The sequence below is a fragment of the Crassostrea angulata genome, chromosome 6 (assembly GCF_025612915.1).
Source record: "Crassostrea angulata isolate pt1a10 chromosome 6, ASM2561291v2, whole genome shotgun sequence".
NCBI classification, from domain to species: domain Eukaryota; kingdom Metazoa; phylum Mollusca; class Bivalvia; order Ostreida; family Ostreidae; genus Magallana; species Magallana angulata.
This window is the reverse complement of record NC_069116.1, coordinates 17,283,535-17,307,354: the sequence shown is the minus strand read 5'-3', so window position 1 is coordinate 17,307,354 and position 23,820 is coordinate 17,283,535. Positions and strand designations below refer to the sequence as shown.

The window sequence follows — 23,820 nt, the reverse complement described above, 5'->3', positions numbered from 1 at the left end:
GGGGCATCAAATGTTATGTAGGTCATGGGCCCTGTGGGTGGTCCTTACCCCTCAAACACCAAGTCCCTTAATATCTTCAAAACAGTTGAGATCCCCATCCTTAAACCATATATATTCTTGTTCCTTGCATCAAGGGGCATCAAACGGTATGTAGGTCATGGGCCCCTGGGGTGGTCATGACCCCCCTCGAACAGGAAGTACACGAATATCTCAAAAACGGTTGAGATCCCCACCCCTTAACCATATATATTCTTGATCCTTAAAGGGCATCAAAAGATATGTAGGTTATGGGCCTCAGGGTTAAATTTAATTTTTCAAAACCGTAATGCACATCTACATTGATCTATGGAACAGTTCTTATCATATTCCAAGATATGATGTGTCTATCCATTAAATCATAAGAGGAGTTCTGGGATCTATGGGGTTTTTTTGAGTGATAAACGTCAATTTTCTGCTACTATTTGACTCCCTGGATGAAATTTAGATTTTTAAAACCTTGCTGCACATCTATAGAACAGTCCCTATCATATCCCAAGATATGATGTGTCTATCCATTAAATCATAAGAGGAGTTCTGGGATCTATGGGGTTTTTTTGAGTGATAAACGTCAATTTTCTGCTACTATTTGACTCCCTGGATGAAATTTAGATTTTTAAAATCTTATTGCACATCTATAGGACAGCCCCAATTATATCCCAAGAGATGACGTAGCTACCCCAAAAGTTGTAAGAGGAGTTCTGGGAACCATACTTTTTTTGCAAAAAACCGTCATTTTTTGTTGCTCACTGATCCCCTTAATAAAAAAAAAATTCTGGAACCTGATCACACTTCAATATGACACCCCCAATCATATTCTAGAAGATCATTTAGCTACTGCAAAAAGAAAATGACGATTTTGAAACCAGTTTTTTTGTTAAAAAAAACGTCATTTTCTAGCAATTAATTGACCCCCAGGACAAAATTTAAAATTCCGAAACCTTATTGCACATCTATAGGATACCCTAAAACATATTCCAAGAGATGATTTGTCTACTGTTGAAAATGTAGGAGGAGTTCGAGGAAGAAGGTTTTTTGTGAAAAAACGTCATTTTTTACCAATTATTTGACCCCCAGGACTACCAGAAAATTTTTGAAACCTTTTTACAAAACAACATGACACCCCAAATCAAACTCTAAGAGTTCAGATTGCTGGTTTATAAGATGTAAGAGCAGTTTGAGAAAGTAAAACGTGACAGACGGACGGAACAAAGTAACAATATACCCGAACTTTCTTTAGAAAGTGCGGGTATAAATATATGGTTATTGACTTCATACATGTACACTACTACATGTACATGAATCCGACAGCTTGTGTAGTGACGGTGTAACTGTACTCACTTTCCGAGCCTGTAGTCGTCGTTGCTGTACTGGAGGTGGTTGACTAGGACCTCCACCCCGTCCTTGGCGGCCCCATTGTAGTGTGGCCACGTGTCTGGGCACAGACTCTTGTACCTGAGTAAAGGTAAAATAACATTGGGTCTAGATTCAGAGTCCATTTTATATTACAGCTAATGAACTCTAACTCGTTATTTTTCTCCGATGAACTTGCGTTTTGTACACAGGCATAACTTCTATTTTTTTTTTTTTTGAGAAATGAATACGATTTATTTATGAAACTATAAATACTAAATGTACCATATAATTAATAATATATGAATTGAATGTTTATTTATAAATCCTCTCGTCGACAGATAGACCCCTATTTGACACAAGATTTCCGCATACTTTCGTATGGAAAACTTAAAAAAACAACAGTCCAAATCCCCATTTTCGGTGGCTAAATCACCTGCAGGAGGCACAGAACACCATCATGTCCCGTTATCGGCAATTTAATAGGTGATATTTAGTTTATTTGTCGGTTAAATCTAATCCGATTACATAGATGGCTAACAGCACCTTCTCGCTCGAGGTCGCATATGACGTCACACATCATGGCGGGTAGATCGAGAGAGAAAATATGCATATCGCGACATTTGAATTTCATCGCTTTCAAACTCACGAATTAGGCAGAATATTTTGTGAAAACGTTAATAAACTTCATTTTTAATGAGTATAGAATGATTTTATTTAAAAAATTTCGAAAATTGAAAAACATGCGATATGTCCTTTAAATGAAACAAACTCCAAAAACAGAAAAGGAGCTTGCATGATGACAAACTTGTGAGAACATTCAAATAACTTTACACATTTTATTTTTTTGGGAGACGATTTAACTTGTACTGTAGTTAGAAAACATGGAAAACTCAACACCTGTTTCATAATACTGAGAGAGCTGAACTCAGGAGTATTAAATGCAATGAAGAAGTGAAATACATGTACCTGTTGAGAAATATTTCATATGGTCTTCTGTAGGCAAATCCTGCTCGTCTCACTCTCAGGTTCTCCATCAGTCCTAAGTACTTCACTTGGTGATGCACTATTCGGTCATCAAACTGATCTGTAAATATTTTTCATGCAGTTGTCAAAATTTGTGTTTTACTGATCTATAATATGTTTAGTAGGTCGTATTAACTGGTAAACAAGAAAGGAAAGTTAATTTTATAAATTTAAAAAACATATTCCATATAATAAATGTACATTAAAAATTAAATATATTCTCAATGTGTTTTGATAGTTGTTGATTTCATGGTGTGAGTATACCATGACTTCATCTTGCCAACAAAACATGAAAAGCATATCAAACTAGTGTAAAAAGTTTTTGATCAATTATTAATTTCTAACATCATGAGAAATAAGTCAAAAACCAAGAAACAACTTTTTTGAACTACAAATATTTATCAATGGATCATAGAAATTGCTTACTTTAAAATCTTTACAGTCTATGGCAGTCTTACCTGGTCTTTTGTAGTCGTTAGGTTTGATACACCTGACATAAGATGGCTCTTTGGACATCAGGATATCCATCAGCTGTGCCAGGCTGGTCTTGAACTGTGTGGATGCCTTTATGATAATGTCAAAGAATTAGAGTATTCTTAATGTGAAAACAAGATTGCTATCATATAGCCCCCTCCAACAATTCTGCATTTAAGGTTCCCAGAAACTTTTTACTTTTAAATTCAATGAAATAATCTAAATTGATTGATGAATATAAAATGGATGTTAAGGGAACATACTGTGTTAGGTCTCTTCTTGTTCAGTAGTTCTGCAGCAGGGAAACACTGACTGGTGATCATGTTGGATGTCTTACTCATTGCCTACAGATGATGGAAAACATATTTACCCCACAAAACACAGATTATTTACTTAAGCTAGGAAAACGTATGTCAAAAAAATCATCTTCATATTTGAAATTAGATTTTTTTAAAAGACATAAATCATATTTTGTAAACATGGCATTGAATCAGTATTTTGTAAACATTGCACAGAAGTGTTATAACACCAGGTACCATACCTCTTTGAGATCTCGGAATAACAAGTCATTGTTTTTATCCAAAAATCCTTGGATACTGTAGGTTACCTCCCCTGCAAAATGGAGTAGACGAAACTCCTGAAAGTAAAGCATCAAAATGAGAACATTCATAATTTTCTCCCCCCCCCAAAAAAAAACAAGAGAAAAGCTCTTCTACTGTTGTAAAGAACATAAGCAGTGCTCCTTACATCTCTGCCAATGGATTTGCGAGCTGCTGCGTCCGTGGAGTGACTGATGTAGTGGGGGTGTTGACCCAGATTCTTGTCAAGCTTCTCCAGGAATGTAGCGTCTGTGGGCTCGCCCGGCCGCAAGCACTCCTCATCCTTTGGACCAGGGGAAGACAGAATATATTGTAAATCTAAATCATTGCTATTTTAGGTGATATTTTTTTTTTGCATGAATTTACATTTAGCTGTAATTTTTTTTCATGATATTAAAAATTTAATGAAATGTTGATCAAATGATTGACCTATACACTGTATAATTAAACTACTTGATACTGTAAATGTAAGCTTTTAATGCAGAAAATATAAAACCTGTAAATTAGTAAGAATTCTCCTATGAAACTTGTAATGCTTGTCACTTTTTAACTGTGATTTTTTTTTTTATTCTCAGGAATTTATTTTATGAGTCTGGCCAAAATGTCTGAAAATATTCACTCCTTTAAGTATCGGTACTGTATTATTGCCTCTCAATCATATAGTGTTTAAGACATACATACTCTGAAAAGTATATACCCGGTAATTGTAATGTAAATGTATTTTTACTGTTTGGAATATACATACTTGCCAACTGACCCGATTTCGTCGGGTCACACCCGATTTTTCAACCCTTCACCCGATTATTTTTTATGACCCGGCGGGTCATGCTTTTCACCCGATTTTTGTCGAACAACCCGAAAATCTCCCGATTTCCGGATTTGGTTCGTAAATTACGTTGCGCGTTTGACTTAATAGAGTACAAAACGAGGCTTTTGTGTTCTATGTAACGCACATTTGAATATTGGATTTTGTGCTCAAAATGATCTGACTAAACATTCAAAAACGCTAAGTCATGTACGTATTGAATGCTTTTTAATACACAAAAGCCTTCCAAGTCGCTTACAACTTTCATGCCATCATTTACAGAGTTCAAAAGCAAGGTTAATGTAGCAGAAACTCTTTTTGCATTTTTTTTCAGCTGAACACAACCTACCATTTTCTGTGTCAGATCACTTTACAAAATTCAAAATCAGCAACTGTTAGTTAAAATGCTTCTTTGCAATAAAGTTCATGTATTACACATAAGTTTTAACACATATTTCTATTGTATATACCTATGAAATGCATGATATATATGTCGTGAATGTCGTTACGCGCTATGACCAGATTTTTTACTTTCCAAATCTGGTCATGACCAGATTTTCACATGTTAGAGGTTGGCAAGTATGGGAATATATAAGAGTTTTTGGCTTTATAACCAACCGTCTTACCATGATTGCTATTATTCCAACAGGTTTGGCCTCCACAAGATCACAGATGATTTTGTTATTGAAATATTCTACAGGTTCCCACTAAAATTATCAAAATAAATGGGACTGTTGATTAATAGATACTAAATGCATTAAATATACTAGTTGACTTTTAAACAATTTTCATAAAGAACTCTATGGATAATTTATTGCCACCTTTTTGTAATTTCCTCAAAAGTTACAAACCAGTTCTGAAATTTTGTTTATTCTCACTGTCAACACTTATTTATATGAATTAACCTACCGCGATGCCCTCCCTTTGATATTCTTCTTGTTCAGATTTCAGTGTCAGTTCAATGAACAGTTGTTGCAGTTTCTCATTACAGTAGTTGATGCAGAACTGTTCAAAGCTATTGACACCAAATATTTCAAAACCGTAGATATCCAGGAGACCCATAAGGCTGCACTTCATACGCTTCTACAAACAAAACAAAAAATGAATGAAAAATAAGCTACTGTAGTTTACACGAAATTTTACAAATTAATGGCAAACAACAATGGTAACAAATGAAAGAAATCCGATTAGATAATATGGTAAAAATAAAATATTTTTCCACCCAGCAAATTTTTTTCGACTTTAACATATCATAAAAAAAAAAACACAACTGTAAAACATGTTTTAACAGTATGATGGATTTGATAAGTTCATAATCCAGATACATGAATAAAAAATAAATACTACATGACCAAGCTTATATTGAACCTACTTGTCTAATCTCTCTCTCTCCTCTCTCTCTCTCTCTCTCTCTCTCTCTCTCTCTCTGAGATACCAGTACATGTATCTCTGATGCCTTTATTCAGATAAATCATCCATTCAAATTTGTATTTCCAAATGCATTCCCCCTTTCTGATTTGGTTCAGATACAGCCTTTCTATGATTGAGAATGTGACCTGCTCTTAACATTCATCCAAAGAGCATAAAATACTCTGCACATAGTGCCTCTGAAACCTGGATCTTATACATGTACAAGTATCCCAAGATCTACCTTCTCTATGATTTTGGTGTAGGTCTACAGGTATATCTATAATTTAGCTTAAGCATAATTTCTCTGTTCCTGCATGTGACAATTACTTACTCTGCTATTCAATGAATCGTTGACTTTTTTGACGATCCAGGTAAATAGTCTGTCGTACACTCCTTTCGCGAGGGCATCACGAGCATACAGGGCCTGGTCCTTATTAAGTGGAGATTTCATCTGGAAATGCATGCACCTCTATTCAGTTATTGCAATTTCATATCATAAGATTTTAAACTTTTTAAATTTTTAAATAAATATTATACATGTATCTGCTGATCTCCTCTGATATTTCAGTAGGTAATTTCTGATCACGAAAGCATATCCTGCAGAATTTCAATTCATTTTCTACCTTTTCTCCTTTAGCTTCAATGGTTTTGTTTTGTAAAGCAGACTGCAGGATTCCTTCTGGGCAGCCAAGCAACTGCAAATTATAATTATCAGGATATTATCCTAACATTTCACCAATAAAGAAAATATGGGATATCTTGCAATGATTGATAATGAAATCAATAGTCACGTTAACATATGTTCTATATTTTCATCTATGTAAAAAATACATTTCTCTTCAAAGAAAGCCATAATGGTATACTAGTATTCTGTGGTTTCAGTATTATTAGTTGAACACTTATAATTTTTGAGGTTTTTATTGTTGAATTGCTCTATAAAATCGTTCATAAGGTTATATAATGCAAACCAATTGTTGATGATTTTATTCATCGTTGAAAATGTCTACTAAATCCACAAAAATTTAATTGATGTCCACTAGTTACAACAAAACAACAGTACATTTGTATATTTAAACAATATATTATTAATGTATAGTAATGTATACCGTACCTGTGAAATATATTCCACTGGAGTGAAATCTGCAATGTTTGCAGGTCCATCCTCACTTTCCTCAAACTGAATGTTTCCAAGGTGAAGTACTGAGGCCACAATTGAAAACAAGGCCTAGACAGAAAACAAAAGGAATATCAAATCAAATAAATCCCAACTTCCTTCGTTCATAAATGGAATAGATGATCTACAACAGAAGGATAATATTGAGTTACCTCTTGCTCCTGGGCGGTAAAGTCACAAACATCTAAAGCGTGTTTGACATGGTTGAAGTCTTTGTGGTCATTCAGCGCATCTACTCGAACACTCTTGCCCTGATTTAGAAATAGTACTTATGCAAAAGCTTTCACTTCTTATTACTATTTTTCATTAAAATACTTAGTATAATACATGTATTTAGGAATGGAAAACTTTTTCCAGGTGCTTCATTGAAGAGAGGTGTTTTTTACTGATGAATCATCAAGTTTATTACATGTGTTCTGTTCATGCAAGATTCAGATAGTTGAGCATCAGCTGACCTGGGTTAAGTAGTGGTAGTTTTCAGCATCTTTGGAGAGTTTGAGCTTGCTCAGTAGTAAAGGGGTGCCGCCAGCAATCAGCTGATAGAAAATGTGAAAGTTACGCTCCCCATCTGAGTGATGTACCACTCGGGATTTTTCCAGCAAGTAGTTCAAAATATGGCCACCAACTGGTACACCCTGAAAAACAGAATAGCATGTTTATGCTCAATTTAAAGAAAGAAGTCCTTACAGTGATCTATATTTTGATTGTGGATTTTATTTATTATATGCAAGAAATATTAGCAATGTTCTTGGGTACCTCTCAGGCACAAATATTAGTCCTAACGAACCAATGCAGGTAGATCAGCAAAATAGAGTTATTGTTTTTCAAAGTTTGAATACAGTATTTGTAAATGAAAAAATACCATTAGTTGTGTGGCTTTGCATTTCTTGTACCGGAATTTATCTTTTTGGCAAATAAAGGGGTAGGTATGGCTTTTTTCACATATAAAAAGTTTCCACTTTCAACAAAGATGACATAATTGCTTACTGATATACCCGGTACTTAAGATACATTGCTAACATTAGGAACTTGCGATCAGTCATTCTTCTTAACCTCAGGAAGAGATAGACGATAGCGGGGTTCAACCACAACAACCGCTAGTTTACCAACCATGCACTTAAAAACCTTCTCACCTTGTAATCAAACTGAATGTCCATGTATTTTCCAAACCTACTGGAATTGTCATTTCTGTTGGTTTTGGCATTCCCAAATGCCTGAAATGCATGATCAATCTTCAGTCATCATACTTATTCAGCAACAATCTTTTCTAAAAACATTGAAAAAAATTATGTCAAAATTATAAAGTTTGGAACAATATAGTCTAACCTCCAGCAATGGATTTGACTGAAGCAGACGGTCTTTGACCTGTTCCACATCTTTCATGTGTTTGGAGCTGGCTGCTATGAACTGGAGGATCTTCTTGGAGGCTTCAGTTTTTCCTGAACCAGATTCACCAGAAATCAAGACACACTGGTTCCGGTTCTCACCGCGCATTGACCTGTACGCAGCATCAGCAATGGCAAATCTGTAATGATATAATCCACAGTTTTTATATAATCTAAGCATTTCAGTGATCTCAATATTCCAATCCATCTCCAGTTCATATTTCTATGAATGATAATGCCTGTCATTAAACTATATACTCACTCCTTAATAATGTAACAGGATTGGAGAATTAATTGCTGGAATTGCATGGCATTACATTGCATTACTATGCTTATATTTATGCCTATTCATAAAATTGTGATGAATTCTGATTTGCATGGATCTGCAGGACAGTGTCTAATCCATCAGACCATTGGATCCTTCTTAAAGAGTAAGAGGACAGGCATGCACCTTTTAAAGCAAATGTATGCACTTTCCAACCATGATCTCTGGAAGGTTGAAAATCACTTTCAATTTCATAACCCATTTGAAATGCTGACCCCCTTCTTTTTTGGAAAACAAAAGAACACTTTTATCCCACTTTATCAAATATTGTGAAACAGTGTCTTTCAGTCCCAACTTCCTGAGATTGCTAGAGAGTAGAACCTTTATTTAGTATACTAGATGGGAAACTCAGCAGGATGCGGTTAAAAATGAAACCTCTGAAACTTTGATGCATGCTCATCATTGACATTTCAAAAAGTAATGGTAAGGCCACATAAAATTAATTTTTAGATTCTCATCCCCGCCCGCCCCTCTGAAAATGGCCCGCCCGATGTATTTTATTTTGAAGAAAAAAATTGAGTGAGAAAAAAAAATTTGGGAAAAAAATCAGGCATGGTATACAAAAAATTCAAAACATTTAAATGGCTGCCTCAACACGAGAATTAATTTAAAATTACTGTTTGATTCCAGTCATGATTGTTATCTTAAGGATACAAATGTCTTCGTTCATCAACAGTTAAGTTGAAATAAAATGAAATTAAAAGATTAAAAGTGGGTTTGTGTACTCATATTAGCATTAACAATTCAAAAGAATAGAGGAGTTGTTATTTCTAGAACATGAATGGTGAAAAAGGGGATTTAAAAAAATAAAAAATAATAAATCAAATCCGCCCACCCGCCCCATAATTTTTGCAAATCAGGATGAGAATCTAAATATGTATTTTAATTAAGTGCTCTAATGGCAATTCATTTCTATACTCAGGTAATGGTAATGTAATGCATTATTTCAAGAAAATTAAGTAATGGTAATGGTAATTTAATGCCCAAATGCATGAAGTAATGATAATGTAATTCACCCCAAGCCTGGACCAGACTGAGATTCAAACCCAGCCCCCCCTGAATCTCTAGTCAGGTGCTCTATCAACTTAGCTATTTGACTCCGGCAATCAAAGCGGTTAGACCATCATACTAGGGTAATAGGCAATGTTGAATACCAGCAGAGCATTAGATAAATTTAGTCAATCAGGAAGATTGTTTTAAAAAAAACACGTTATACTACGTACATTACCAGAAACCAATCTAACCATCAAACTCAAATATGACCTTGAATTTAATGGATGACCTTGACTTTGTAAGCAATTTACATTGATCTTTAACATCTCTTATAGTAAAAGCCTCTACTTTTTAGATATCAACATTTAGGGAAAAGTTTATTTTATAGAGTTATAAATTTTAAGGAAGGACAGAAAGCCAATGAGAAAGAAGGAACAAACATAACATATTCCATGTATATATTATTATATCTGATCTTGGGGGCAAAACAATTCCAAACATATCTTAAATAGAGGTAATTTACAATGTCAACTTGCTGAAAACGCTTACATAATATTTTAAAGCAAAACATGTATATATGCATGTGCATTGTATGTCTAAATGCAATGTATGCATAGTTACTCAATACCTGTATAAATATGTTTGAATTGTTCAGTTCAGTATAAATACATTAAACACATTATGCTTGACACATATACAATGCAATAAAACAAATGGTACAAAAGTCATGATTCTTAATTGCTACAACAACCTATAGCTATGCCATGTGGCATAGTGTATACCAAAACAGTATATGACTAGAGCTATTTTGAACTTCAAAAAAAGCATCTAAATTAAACAGAAAAACACAATTTATGCTCCACTTGTAGGGTTTACCAGTGCAGACGGCATTATAAATCAAAATATTTTCTGACGCTACCTCACACAGAACTATCACTGCGCTGAGCATTACAGTGTTTTAATAAGGTGCAACCTTGAGGGGAAAAAAATAGTTTTTTTTACTTGTTCAGTTGTCAGATAATTCTTCATGTTTTGTAAGAATAATGGGTTCACTATAATCTGATACAGTTGATATAGACATTCTTCAACTGAATCATATATTTTCCTGCTTTAATATTCTATTTAAAGTACAAAACATGCGTTCTAAAAAAGAATACAGTAATAATTCAAAATCACACCAATTGTCAAAATAAATGTTAATCAGAACCATTGGCAGACATAGCAAGTAATGCTTAATGAGTCTAAAATGCAATATCCAATTTTCTAGGTGAAGTTCTCATGAAGAGATTGAATCAAGACTAACAAAAATAAAAAAAAATAATAATTTTGAAATTCATAGGTAAAATATGCCAACCGTTTCCTTTTGTTGCATGTATTTATACAATATATATGGTGTTACTTACATGTGAGGTGGGAGCTCGTAGAAGTTGACATTTCTGTAGATCTGTACGTACTCGTCATTGTAAATGTCGAAATTCTGATACGGATTCACAGACACCAACACTGGCCCTATGTATGTCTAAAACAGATACAGCAGACATATAACACTCAATCATGTCATAGTTTCTGTATCTTTGGTAAAAGAGTTGAATGCATAGGCATTTATAAATCATTCTGTAGTGTAAGCAATTTTTACAATGCTCAACCACAAAAATGGTGCATCTATAATAATTCATTTCATTAACCTATAGCTTATGACATGAAATTTTTAAATAGGAGTGAACACTCTTGAAAGGATGTTCAACAAGAAACACAAATCCACATAATATTTTATACTGACACAAATAACGACTCTTGCACCAAGTTGTGCTACTAGGGCTGGGTTGTTAAAATTGGGATTTCCAGAAATATTGGGAAATTTATATGTGTATCAAAAATCATTTATTGTGATGTCTTGTTGTTCTTTTGTTTCTGTTTTGTTACACAAGGAAACACAATAAGCAATTTTAAGTTATTCAATTGGGATCACAAGTAGTGTATGTTATTAATTTTGCTAGTTATGGACATTCTTGAAAATTACCCTATTCATTTTGGGAAAATGGTATGTACTTTTTTGAATTTCAAATATTAATTGAGCCCTTCAATCGCCCCAGTTATGGACAACCAAGAGCCCAATATTAGTTTCACTATTTTTTTTAATTGAGTAAATATTCAACCTCTTGCATTAAAACCTTTCATGCACAAGAACATTTTTAGGAATCGGATGGATTTAAATGATGCAGTTGATGCTAATTTGATTCTGGCTGCAAAAAATGATCACCATGAATATCAACAAAGTCTGCAGAGAATTAATAGCATAGTGGTAAGATAGTTCTCTATTTATATGCATAATAGCATTGATTTCAAGATAAAAACAACTGCCATTTATTTTTTCATGCACAATGAGTAACATCTATAGCTCTGATATTTTTCTCTGTACGTGTGCACTGCATATTGTTTAAAGTCTACAATGAAGCGATCAGTAACTAGCTGTTCAATAGAAAAAATGAATCATGACTATCAGACTTGGCAGAGGCTAGTTTTTATGGAAACGATGACATATTCAATGATTGAATGTTTTAAATGTCATATTTTTTAAAAATATTTTTCAAATGTAAATTAACACTAAATAAAATGTTAACACATATATACTTTTTATGCTAGAAATATTGATTACACTCTATACAAGAACAAGAACTTTTTCGTAGTTTAATGTAAAATCTGTTCTGCATGTTTTTAATGTCTTCAATAAGGTTGTACAAGGGGGAAAATACCTAAATAATGATAAATAAACACAGAGATAGCCATATGTTTAGTGGAGACATCAATATCAATAAACATACAATATAAGGTAGACATTTACACTGTCAAAGACACAGAAACGTATATTGAATATCCAAAAGGTGAAGACGCATCTGTCAGTATTGACATAATCAAACTGAACATCACCTCTCCATGCCAAAGGCCGATTGATTCTCTTCACGTCTTCATTCTCATTACATGTTTTTCATCACCTTCCATCATGATCCATTTTCTCTTCAAGGTTCTATTAAATCTGATCACTTATTCATGTGTCTTTCTCTTACTTTTTTTAATTTTCTGAGCATGATTAAACCTATAAACTGTATGTCTCAGCTTCAAGTGTATATTGATACTCAGATAATTACAAATTAAATCAGTATATTTAAATGCTTTGTGAAGCTCATTGAGAGAAGCTCATTGAGATTCAAGAATAAAATACACTACAAAACTGAAGTCTGTAGATGACAGTCATTCATTCATACATACATACTTCACTCATGGAATAATGCAACTTTTTAAAGCACATGTAATTATCAATTTTATGTTAAGTATTTTCAATGTCCTGAAATGAAATTCAAATTAAATTCTAAGAGGTATTAAGCATACATAAAAATAACCCGTTATCTAAGATGTAACATTAATAATTAGAAAAGCAAATAAATAATACAAGTACCACAAAATATTTGAGAAATGCTAACTCATTAATAAAGTAATTTCATAAAGCACTTAAATGTGTCAAGTGTATGAATCCTAATTTTTAAGATGAATTAAAACACTTACATATATGAGGTTTGCTGTGAATCTTTTTCGCAAGTTTTCCACGAAAGCCTCAGAATTTGTGAAGTTCTCCAAAAGAACAAAGTCCTGTACCCCTGTATGGTCTCGTCTGTGTAGTTCATTCTCCATGGTGACTCTATATTAGGCTTCAACCTCAAGTATAGATATTATTCCTCTGATAATCTCTGTTAATCCATCATCTAGAATAATATAAGAAATATGCTTATGACATGTCTTTCCAACAGGAAACTTCCCTTAGGAAAAAGATGTATGAAAATTAAGTTAGAGGAAACAAGTCCAATCAACTTAATATCCTGTTAGTAATTAATAACCTGGATATTATTGTCCAATAATTTAGCCCTGTGATTCAGAATACCTCAATATCATAAATCACCACACATTGCATTTTATTGCTCATTTGTGGACTAATTCATCATTAGTGGTGTAAGGTCATTGTCATTATGGGACTTTCGACAATGTAAAACATGTACAGTACCACCACAAAACAAGTCCGCAAATAAGTCCACATAGTCGCAGGATCATCTAGCAATAAAACTCATGACTGCACCTGTAGAACATGGGGTTAACCAGAAGTGTCGCAAAAACCAAAAATCGTAAAAAAGTCCACAATCCCATTTCCCCCTCTCAAAGAAAATGACATTACCTTGCGAATATGAAATTTTTCGTTTAAATCAAAAGTGAAATCCTGAATGAATTAAGATTAAACTATAAACGTGAATCCTGAACGTTACAGTATGACTTGTAATGGGAGTGACAGCTGGTTACTTTGTCTCTCTGTTCTATTTACATTTCTATGTGTATACAAACCTTAAGATCACGTACTTGAAATTCCTCAGAGATGAGTTTGAGAAAGGAAATGAGGGCTGTGGAGATATCAAGCTAAATTTAAAATCACTGCACAAATTACTCTGCATGCATCAAAAATGCTCTATTGAATAGGTTTATGAATATATATTTTTTAATCTGTTGGAAACTTCAATCTAAATCTTGCTAGCATAATAGCAATTAAGTCTGTTAAGTTGTATGACATTTCTCCCACATTAATTTTATAAATGTAAATACTGGTATCTGAGAAAAACAATATTGGAGAAAACATAATGTTAATGTACAATTAGAATATGAGAATCTACCAAAAAAAATCAGGAACTCTTAAATTATGCAGAACTACTTGTTTATCAAGTATACATATCCTGAAATTTAATTGTCTTAAACTTAGCTATATGCAAGAAATAAAACAATCATCCATATTAAAAAATTATTTCTTGTTTTCCTTAGTAAACACCCTTAAACTTTGTGTTCATATATATCATATGTTTATGACAATTATTAGGACTATTCTTTAAAAAAAGAAGAAGTATTTTTTTTCTAATCAAAACATTGCATATGAATGAAAAAAGTTGTGTATATCTACCTTAAACATAGAAAGGACCAGTCCTCTAAAACACCATACCTGGTCAAAATTTCACTCTTTAATGAAAAACATTAAAATTTAAAACCACAAAATTCCTTAGCGACTATAATATTGCGAATCTGCTGGCAAGGCGGAAATGAATCACATGCCTGCCTCAAATACCTATAGCCTCCTGTGTACAGAAGTGCCTCTCTCAGTCTGACTGGCCTCTTGTCGTGTAATGGTTAACAAGGGGTGGGGCCAAATCAGAACACTGTTCATCTAAATCAATATCCTATTATGTCTATTTCAACTAAAAAAATAAACTGGATTTTTGAGACTATAAAAGGCTTGAAATTAAAAAAATTTCATATAAAAAGATGACTTTTATGATGGTAAATTGTTTAAAATTTTAGATTCAAATTTTACTTAACAATATTGAAATTATGAAATAAACTTATTTTCAGAAAATACAATGTACCATTAAGTTGGTTTGGGTGTATGTATGCATGTAAATGAACTGTGAGTATATTGGTAATTAATCCCCTTGTAACAGCTACCAGTATGGACGTATTATGTGAGATTATAGTGGGTGTTTGTAATATACCGGTATACATCCACTAATGACATCTGTGCTGTATTTCATTTTCTATCTTCACTGTGCTTATATCAATAATTTCTCACTTCTAATACACCATTGATATCTTCAGCATCAAACCAAAATTGATTTTTTCAATATACCTACAAGATGTTTCTTATTACAGGAAATAATGGCTTTGTTATATGATTATGGCCAAAAAGTAGCAATATAATGATTAGGTATATCCAGTCCTAGTCATTGGAGCAATTTTTAAATTGCATATCAATTTTACCAATAAGAAGAAAAGTGTGCTCTGATTGGGTTAAAAACAACATACATTATCAAACTCTGATACTGATCAAACAAATGCTGCATAAATTGCCTCACAGGTTGCACCTGAGTATGCACTTAACAAAGTTTACACATATAGACAGATAACAATCAAATGCTTAGAATCAGATGGATTTTTTGTATTCATGAGTCATAAAACAGTAGATGAAACTACACAACTCATTTCTGCTAATTACAATGTAGAGAGTTTAATTAAAGTGAGTCAGCCATACAAGAAAGGAAGAGGAAAAAAAGCATGAAAGTGCTTACAACTGTCTCTTATATATGATGTTTTAACCAGACATATAATATTCTTTTGATAAACACTCTAAATAATGTAATGAGAGCATTGTACTATCTTGAGACATCATCCATTGATAGTATAGTGCCATACCACTATACATGTATTATGTTTTCTTCTGAATTAAAGAATTCAATTACTACTGTATGTTGTTTAGCCTCCTTTTACCAATATTTACTAGATGATTTTTATGCATCAACAATTTGTGAAAGGTCAAGGCTGAAACTGTATATTTCAAAATAAGGTCAAGGTCATTTCATCTTAGGAGCTGAGCTAGGCTCATTTTGTTGAGGCTTGAACTGTAAAGTTTCCATGACAGAATGGTTGTTGTTATTTGGTTATATAAATAATATCCAAAATTATGCATGTTGTTTTTCTTCATTTGCTGAAAGTTTTTAATTCATAGTGTACTACTTAAAATTCAGAAAGATAACTAAAGCTTAATGCTATCTGACAGCTATCAAATTCACAGAGGCTCAATTCAAAATGAAAAATACCTGTCATTTATTCAAATAAGAGAAATTGGTCTGCAAAAAATAAGTATAAACATATTCTGTGTAAGTGCACAAAATGTAATCAGACACCATGAAATAAATTATACGAAATGAACAATAACAAGAACGCATAACTCATTCCATGCTAACAAATGAAAACAGATCTGTTCGTTCAATATCAAATAGGGTCTTATCATGAAGAAGTAAATATTTACATTACACCCCATTCCTCCATGTGTCTAAATGCTGTGTCAGGGATTCCAATATGATTTATGGGCCATGAAATGGTAACATTTCTAACTTTACCTGGAGAGTCCCCTGAAGCAGGTGTATCCCTTCAATACATCCACAGAATATATGTCTACATACCTATACGGTGAAAAAACCTCCGATCAATGAAAGTTAAAAGGAAGCAATTGAATTATGTTCGTAGCTATTTCACGAACTGACTGTGACTTTTCAGTCCATACAAACTCCCTGCACATTGAGTCAGCAAGATCGCAGCCCTGGTTTATTGATTCAGAGAATGAATGGAAGAAAAAAGAGAATCAAAGAGAAAAACCTAAAACTCTTTTAACAATGAAAAAGTCGTAAAATGAATTAATGTTAGAATTGGTAACTCTCTCAAGATAAGAATTCCACTGTATCTATGTCTGATGGGATGAAAAGAATGTTGCCTGTCCATTAACAAATTGTCCAGGTATCCCCTGATAAGAGGCCTCCGTACATAATAAACACAGCCCCACTTCCTGGGAACGGTTCCTGGCTGTCTACGCAACAAATCCTGCATCAAAGACTCCCCGGTTAACTTGTGGTAAAATAGTGTATCATACATGTATTAGGGATCCTCCTTCTCTGTCCTCGGGTCAATATATTCTGCAGATTGATGCAGTGGAAGTTTATGGCAAAGACACTCAGAGCTATACATCCCTGGAGCATGTAAATATCCATAAAAAGCTAGATGAATCTTTACCTAATGCCAAGTTTAGATCCAGTCTTGTTGATAAACCTCCAAAACACCAGAAAAAGCAATGGAAATCTATGAAATGACTGACCTGCATTGATAGCTGTGTTGATAAGATTACCTCCTCCACTATGATGCCTGTAAAACTTCTACAGGCTTTGTGTCATTTAATAATGATGTGAGATAATATATTTTGAGAGGATGTAGATGCACAAGTGTTTTACCCTGGAAGTTAGAACCAAAAAGAAATTAAGCCATTTTGGTAATAAATTTAAACAATGTAGTTTAAAGAAAATGGTGATAATCATCCAGAGATGCTTAATCACTTATTGATATTAACATCCACAACATCAAGGCAGACCATAACTGACATCAACAGTCTCCTATTCCTTATCTCCACGATAATAATTCAACAAATGACAATATGTTGGTCGCAAAGTTAACAACCTCAAATTCATGGCACACATTTAACCCCCATCCCCCTGATGACAGACATCTTCTTGTGATGAGTAAGCAGTGGTCCATTATATACATATACATGGTGATGAAACATATCATAAATCAGAGATTTTTTGTCTGGGATATATAAGTTGACGTCTATTAATTACCTTAAGATGAAGGAAATTGTCACAAGATGTTGTTTCATTACTTTGTGTATTATCAAGTTTAGAAAGATGTAATCTTGTGAACCATTTCAAAGTTTCAACACACTCAAATGCATTACATAATAAACAAACAACTGATAATGGCTTTATATTTCTTAAGCATGACCTTGACCTTTTCTTCATACTAGGTCTCAAAAGATTTAATTCACCTATATGCCATTATTATGAATTTATCTGATCTAGTTGGAATATTAATCCATCTCTGCCAAAAATATATTAATGAAATAAAACTCTTAACTTTTTAATAAATGTACTTCCACTTTCTACAAGGTTAAATTTGGTTTTAACATAAATTAATACATAAACATGTACTACATGTATGGGGAAATTACATCATAATAAAAATATAATGTACAGTTTTTTAAGTACAATATTACCATATGTAGTTGAACCAACAAGGAAATTCCTTAAGAATAAAAATAGAAATGCAGTTTAAAACATCAATACAAAACACTTCTATCAGTATTATACCAGGAAGTTCTACTGCTATAAATTCATGCCAAAATTAATGTTTACTCTAAAGAAAATCTTTTCGTGTTCATTGATTCAAAGCAGTACTTTAAATACATATAACAATAATGCCCACATGAGTTGTTCCCCTTGACAGACTTTGAAATACGTGCATATATAGTTCTTTGATTCAAGCAAAAATGTTCCTACATATGAACAAGAAAGCATATATTGACGCAAGCGTCAAATGGGCCGCAGAAAATAATTATTGTATGAATCATCATTGATTGTTTACATAAAAACACACCAGAGAGAATAAAATAACGAGTTGGTTTACTAATTTTTATGGTAAATTTTAATATATTTTCAGCAACACTTTTTGAAGTTTAACATTTTACTATTATTATTAAGAATCGATTTCGTTAGCATTTCTAACGGTAATTGTATATATATGACCATAGTATGAAGTATAGGAGAACACATTGATTCGTATGTATTCTAATATAAAGTTCAACTCATCATTATTCTCTTAGAGATTATGTATTTCAAATCATTTCTATTTTTTGTTGCATTGTATTGAATTAAAACTATATGCATTAGGTTATATGATTTCATAATAAAATAGAAATGGATTATTTTAAAGGTACGCGTAAAATCATATGCTCATCCGGTAGAAACTGCACAATTTTAAGGGTAAAAATTAAGCCGGATAAGTTTTTCGTAAATGGAATTATAAATCCTATCTACACTTCAGTTTATGAGGATAATCATGCATAATTAATTGCATGAGGTTCTCAAAAGTATTTTAAAAATAAGGTCAGCTCAAATTTTCAGGTTGTTCATATTTTTGCGTAAATAATTGATATTTCATGAATCAAATATATCATTTATATAAAATTTCATGTCATTCAGGTCTTTAGTATTTCAGGTCTTTAAGTATGTCCCATATACCGATCCCGATACATTGTTTTGATAAGAATGAAAAACTCCGAAATTTTCCGAATAGATTATAGTCTCGATAAAAACGCACATTACACGACAGAGTATGACCTACTATACATTTACAAGTAAAACAAAAAATGTGTAATATTTTTAAAGGAATAAATCATATTTCTACATGCAAATTTACTTTAAATTCATTAAAAAATAAGCATTATATTAATTTTATAAAAAAAAAAAAAAAAAACTATCCCGCAGAAACGCAGTTACAATATCTAAATGTATATCAAATAACGGACCGCCTTCTGGCGGCCCGTAATAAAATTTAAATCATACAAAGAGTTGTTCCCCTTGACACATTTTACCAAGATGTAGATTCACCCTTGATTCTTACCCTCATCTTGCTGACCACAGTACAGAAATTAAGATAATCCATCTGAAACTTGCTGACAGCTTTAATCCTAGATGTTGGAAATGTTTCCACTTAATATAAGCAATGCCCCACCCAAGTTAAATATAAGATCTTGGCTGGAAACTGTAAATCTTTATAAACCTATAAACATCCACCATCACAAACAGACATGTGAGACTCCAACATAGCTGTCAGATAGCTACATAAAAAGTGAATTACATTCCACCTTTGCATGTTTATTCGTATTGTAAAAAAAAATCCACACAATTTCTTTTCAGGGATTCTACATATGGGGTAAACAGTTGTGAAATGATAGATTAGAACCCAGAAATTTATCATCAATTAGATCCTATCCATTTACCAGAAAACTGCATTAAATGCAGACATGTGTGTACTTTAGAAATGCTATGAAAATTATTTAATAATAAAACATAATTGCAAGTTCTTGCTCGGTCACTTTTCCTTCTTTCCCAACCCTTCCCCTATCTCTGCAACCATCCACTCCTTAGCCCTATAGTCAGCAGTCCTCAATGGAGGAGAATATGCTCCTTGTGGAAACTGATATATGTATATTAAATACTGTAAAAAAGCATTGCCAAGACTACATTTAAAACAACAGATTTGCTAAAATCATGCACCAGTGTACATCAGACACAAAGATCCACATGAGGAAAAGAAATCTTTATCCATATCAAAGTATGATTTTGTGATGAAAAAAAAAATATGATAAACACTGTGTGAAAACAAAGTGTACAAGGGTAATATACATCTGATAATTATTCAAAAACTACTAGTTCAATAACTAGTTCTTTACACCACCCCCACCCCCCTCAATTAAAAAGAGGGGAGAGTGTGACAGACTGCTATCAAGCAGAGCAAATAAGTCCACACCAAAAAATGAACACAATATCCAAAATCTATATCCTATGATCATCAGCTGAACCTGAAGTTAATTAGGATTACATAGACATGTAATAAATCATACCTGTAGACATAAGGCTTTGTCTTGTAACCACAGCGGTTCACAATATTCACTGAGAGGAGATAGTATGCTACAGGTAACAACAGGTAACAAGGTATTCACCTTTTCAGAAATATCTGGAGGTAAAATTTTGTTCTTAGCCTGGCAACAACCATGTTCACCCCTTAAGTCAGCTAAATGACTGTAAATTGACACTGAACAGATATCACTGCATTTATCCTCTGGCAAAAATTGATAAGATCCTAATTTACTTACTGTAACCAGGCATGGATCAAAAACTTTTTTAGGTTAAGATGTGCTTCAGAGACATTGTTATCTTTTTTTTTTAATATAACCATTAGTGAAAAAAAAATTCATAAATTTTGTTTTTCACAGATCAAGTTGCGTGAAAGAACCGTTATGATACAAAATTTGACAAGCAATTTGAGAAAACCTATCATTAGTTCTGATAATTGAAAAAAAAAACTCAACAAACTACCAGTGTAGCTGATAAAAGCATGCAGTACATCTTATCACAGTAATAATGGTACAATGGTTTTTCTAATTTTCTGAATATTGCTGGAAATCTAAGACAAGAAATTAAAATGTCAGTTCTATAACACTGATTTGAATTTAAAAGAAAAAAAATTGTTGTAACTCCTTCCTTTAAAAAGTGGAAAAAAATGCTTTAATGGACTTCTCTGTATGTTTTTACATAAATTAATTCAGCTTAAACCCTTTTTTGCACAGTTCAGGACAAAACCTATATAACAGATAAGAAAGTGGAGCAGGCAAAAGCAGTTCATCTTACATTTAAAAAAACACATTAATTTATGACCTTGCGTGATTTAAGGTAATTTTTTAATTACTCCATGCAAACAATAAGAAACCTATTCAAATTATGGTTCTGATTAAGGTTGTTTGATCCAAAACATAACTACATCTATAAAGCCAAGGACAACTCTAAAGTAAATTGATTCAACCTGGATCTCCTTAACAACAGGGTCAACGTCAAACATGCTATTCTATGGGAGGTAACTCTTAGAATGAGAGATACTTTAAATGTCAAACATGCTATTCTATGGGAGATAACTCTTAGAATGAGAGATACTTTAAGATTTGAGCCTTTGCAGCAATGAACATATACTTTATTTTCATCAGGAGATGACAAACACTAACTAAAAGTATATATCTACTAATACTCCTACCAATTGTGAAGTTGATTATATCCTATGTATAAACTATTGTGAACAGTTTCAGTCTTAATTAATTGTTCACAAAGTGTTAACAAATCTACACTACTTTATAACAATCTGGAAAGTGGAAATACATGCATAATTAAATGTACTGGTAATACACATTCAGAGGAATATCACATGATATCTAATGTAGATCATTGTGAAGTAATATTTACTTATCATCAATCAAATTGACAATTTCATATCCTTGATAAATACTTCAACATAATTATGTTAATAATAAGAGGCTACTTCAAATTATGTGTATGACTTTTAAGTGCATGAAAACTGTCACTAAAAAAATCATGCAGAAAATTATTTATATAAAGTAATTTGAGGCAAAAGCCCCTTAATGCTCACCTGAGTATAAAATTCATTCCTGTAGAAGTAAATACTAATAGAAGACAAAATGTTGAGCAACGTCTCCTAAGTACTTGCTGTTGCATAGATCTGTTAGTACTGGCTGAAGGATATAAAATAGTACATACTAGGTTGAAAGTCTATGAATAAATAAATATAAAAGTTATAAATGGATAAATTCAATAGACCAAATTCATACATGAGTAAGTCTGGATATGAGCCAGAAGTCAAATTCATACCGGCATTTATTTTTTCTTTATAGATCTACAAATAACATTGATTGATGATTCATTATTTTGAGCACTTTCACCCATTTTTTATTTAAAAAAATATTGAGGAAGCTGTTTGCTACATCATATGGACTTACATGTAACAGTTGAAATTACTGCATAAATAGGAGGCACATAAAGCACTTTAAAGGTCTAAAATATAACACTTTTAAAATCATAAGGAGTTTTAATTTCTTCTCAAACTTTTCCTTATACATGTGTATTGAATTACGAAGGAGTCTGCCCCTACTTTTTTGTGAGCAGGTAAAATAATTGAAGCAAAATTAACATTATAAAGAAGTGTTAGGTACTATGCAACCTCTGGCATTTGTGAGAGGGCAAATAACACCACTGCCTTCTTAATGAGAAACAGGGACAATTTAAATGTTTAAAAACTATGGTAAGATCCCAGGTAGAATATTCATCTATGATCTAGTTCTGTCTGGAACCCACACACAAAGGAGAATATTGACAAAATATAATCAGTACAGAGGGGAGCAGGCATAGGCTAGAATGGAAGAACAAGAGAAGAATCAGAGCAAAGGCCACAATAATGTACCGGACTGTCCACTCATTAGTTCCATTGAACTGCCTCTCCAATTCAGCCAAACAGGAGCAGCCATGAGGGGACACCATCACCAGTACAGGATACCATTCTTCCATATATTACTGTCTACAAAGAAATTGGTGTTTTTTTCTGGCCCACATCAGTTTATCTATATACAATGGCATCAGTTGTCACTAGATAATGTCATCATGCATATTGGCCTTAATTTGAGTTTTCAAGATCATGATCAGGTATTTGCAGCACAATAGATGGAGGCATTACATGTAATACCAGTTTTGTAATTGAATTTTAAAATGTAACAGCAGCCTTATAGTCACTTCAACAAAATAAGACGAAACCTATAGCTGATGCATGGAAAATTTGGGATGTGATATAAATTTACATGTGTATCATAACTTTTATTTTAAATTAAATTATCATTGGAAAATGATCTTAACACTATCAAATTTGGGGAATTGTTTGCACAGATCATACTCTTCTAGCCGATTTATTTCAGGGTTCACACACAGATAACAAGTCAATTGGAGAAAGTGCTTGACCCCCCCCCCCCCCTCCAAAAGAAACATACACACATGCTTATAAACTAAACCATATTCTCTTTTGAGAAGTGGACAGGCATAGTCTACATTCACGAAGTGGATGTAGGTTATGCCTGTCCACTTCTCAAAAGAGAATAACTATATAAACCACACAAAAATAACTCTTCCTAGGTAATATATTTACATCCTTGACATAAGGAG

At 32.9% G+C, this 23,820-nt stretch overlaps 1 protein-coding gene across 8 annotated transcripts in view; it reads right to left on the bottom strand.

The window, feature by feature from the left end:
• Window positions 1-23,193, bottom strand: part of LOC128187373 (unconventional myosin-Ic-like) — a 34,881-nt gene extending 11,688 nt beyond the window's left edge. For 2 of the 8 annotated variants that reach the window (XM_052857789.1, XM_052857796.1), the window contains exons 1-18: window positions 20,670-20,840; window positions 13,142-13,338; window positions 10,984-11,099; window positions 8,204-8,402; window positions 8,011-8,091; window positions 7,333-7,512; window positions 7,030-7,128; window positions 6,815-6,928; window positions 6,327-6,398; window positions 6,035-6,154; window positions 5,203-5,376; window positions 4,920-5,000; window positions 3,637-3,771; window positions 3,431-3,526; window positions 3,153-3,233; window positions 2,874-2,979; window positions 2,359-2,476; window positions 1,378-1,491 (exon numbers count right to left, since the gene is read on the bottom strand). In XM_052857789.1, coding sequence (XP_052713749.1) covers window positions 1,378-1,491; window positions 2,359-2,476; window positions 2,874-2,979; window positions 3,153-3,233; window positions 3,431-3,526; window positions 3,637-3,771; window positions 4,920-5,000; window positions 5,203-5,376; window positions 6,035-6,154; window positions 6,327-6,398; window positions 6,815-6,928; window positions 7,030-7,128; window positions 7,333-7,512; window positions 8,011-8,091; window positions 8,204-8,402; window positions 10,984-11,099; window positions 13,142-13,267 — 2,012 coding nt within the window. In that variant the 5' untranslated portion in view covers window positions 13,268-13,338; window positions 20,670-20,840. Of the gene's footprint in view, window positions 1-1,377; window positions 1,492-2,358; window positions 2,477-2,873; window positions 2,980-3,152; window positions 3,234-3,430; window positions 3,527-3,636; window positions 3,772-4,919; window positions 5,001-5,202; window positions 5,377-6,034; window positions 6,155-6,326; window positions 6,399-6,814; window positions 6,929-7,029; window positions 7,129-7,332; window positions 7,513-8,010; window positions 8,092-8,203; window positions 8,403-10,983; window positions 11,100-13,141; window positions 13,339-13,802; window positions 14,137-14,609; window positions 14,721-16,560; window positions 16,956-18,260; window positions 18,394-20,669; window positions 20,841-22,243; window positions 22,347-23,071 lie in introns of those variants that run through there. The other 6 variants (XM_052857791.1, XM_052857794.1, XM_052857790.1 and 3 more) reach the window with 6 other exon arrangements.
• Between the last annotated feature and the right edge of the window lie 627 nt (window positions 23,194-23,820).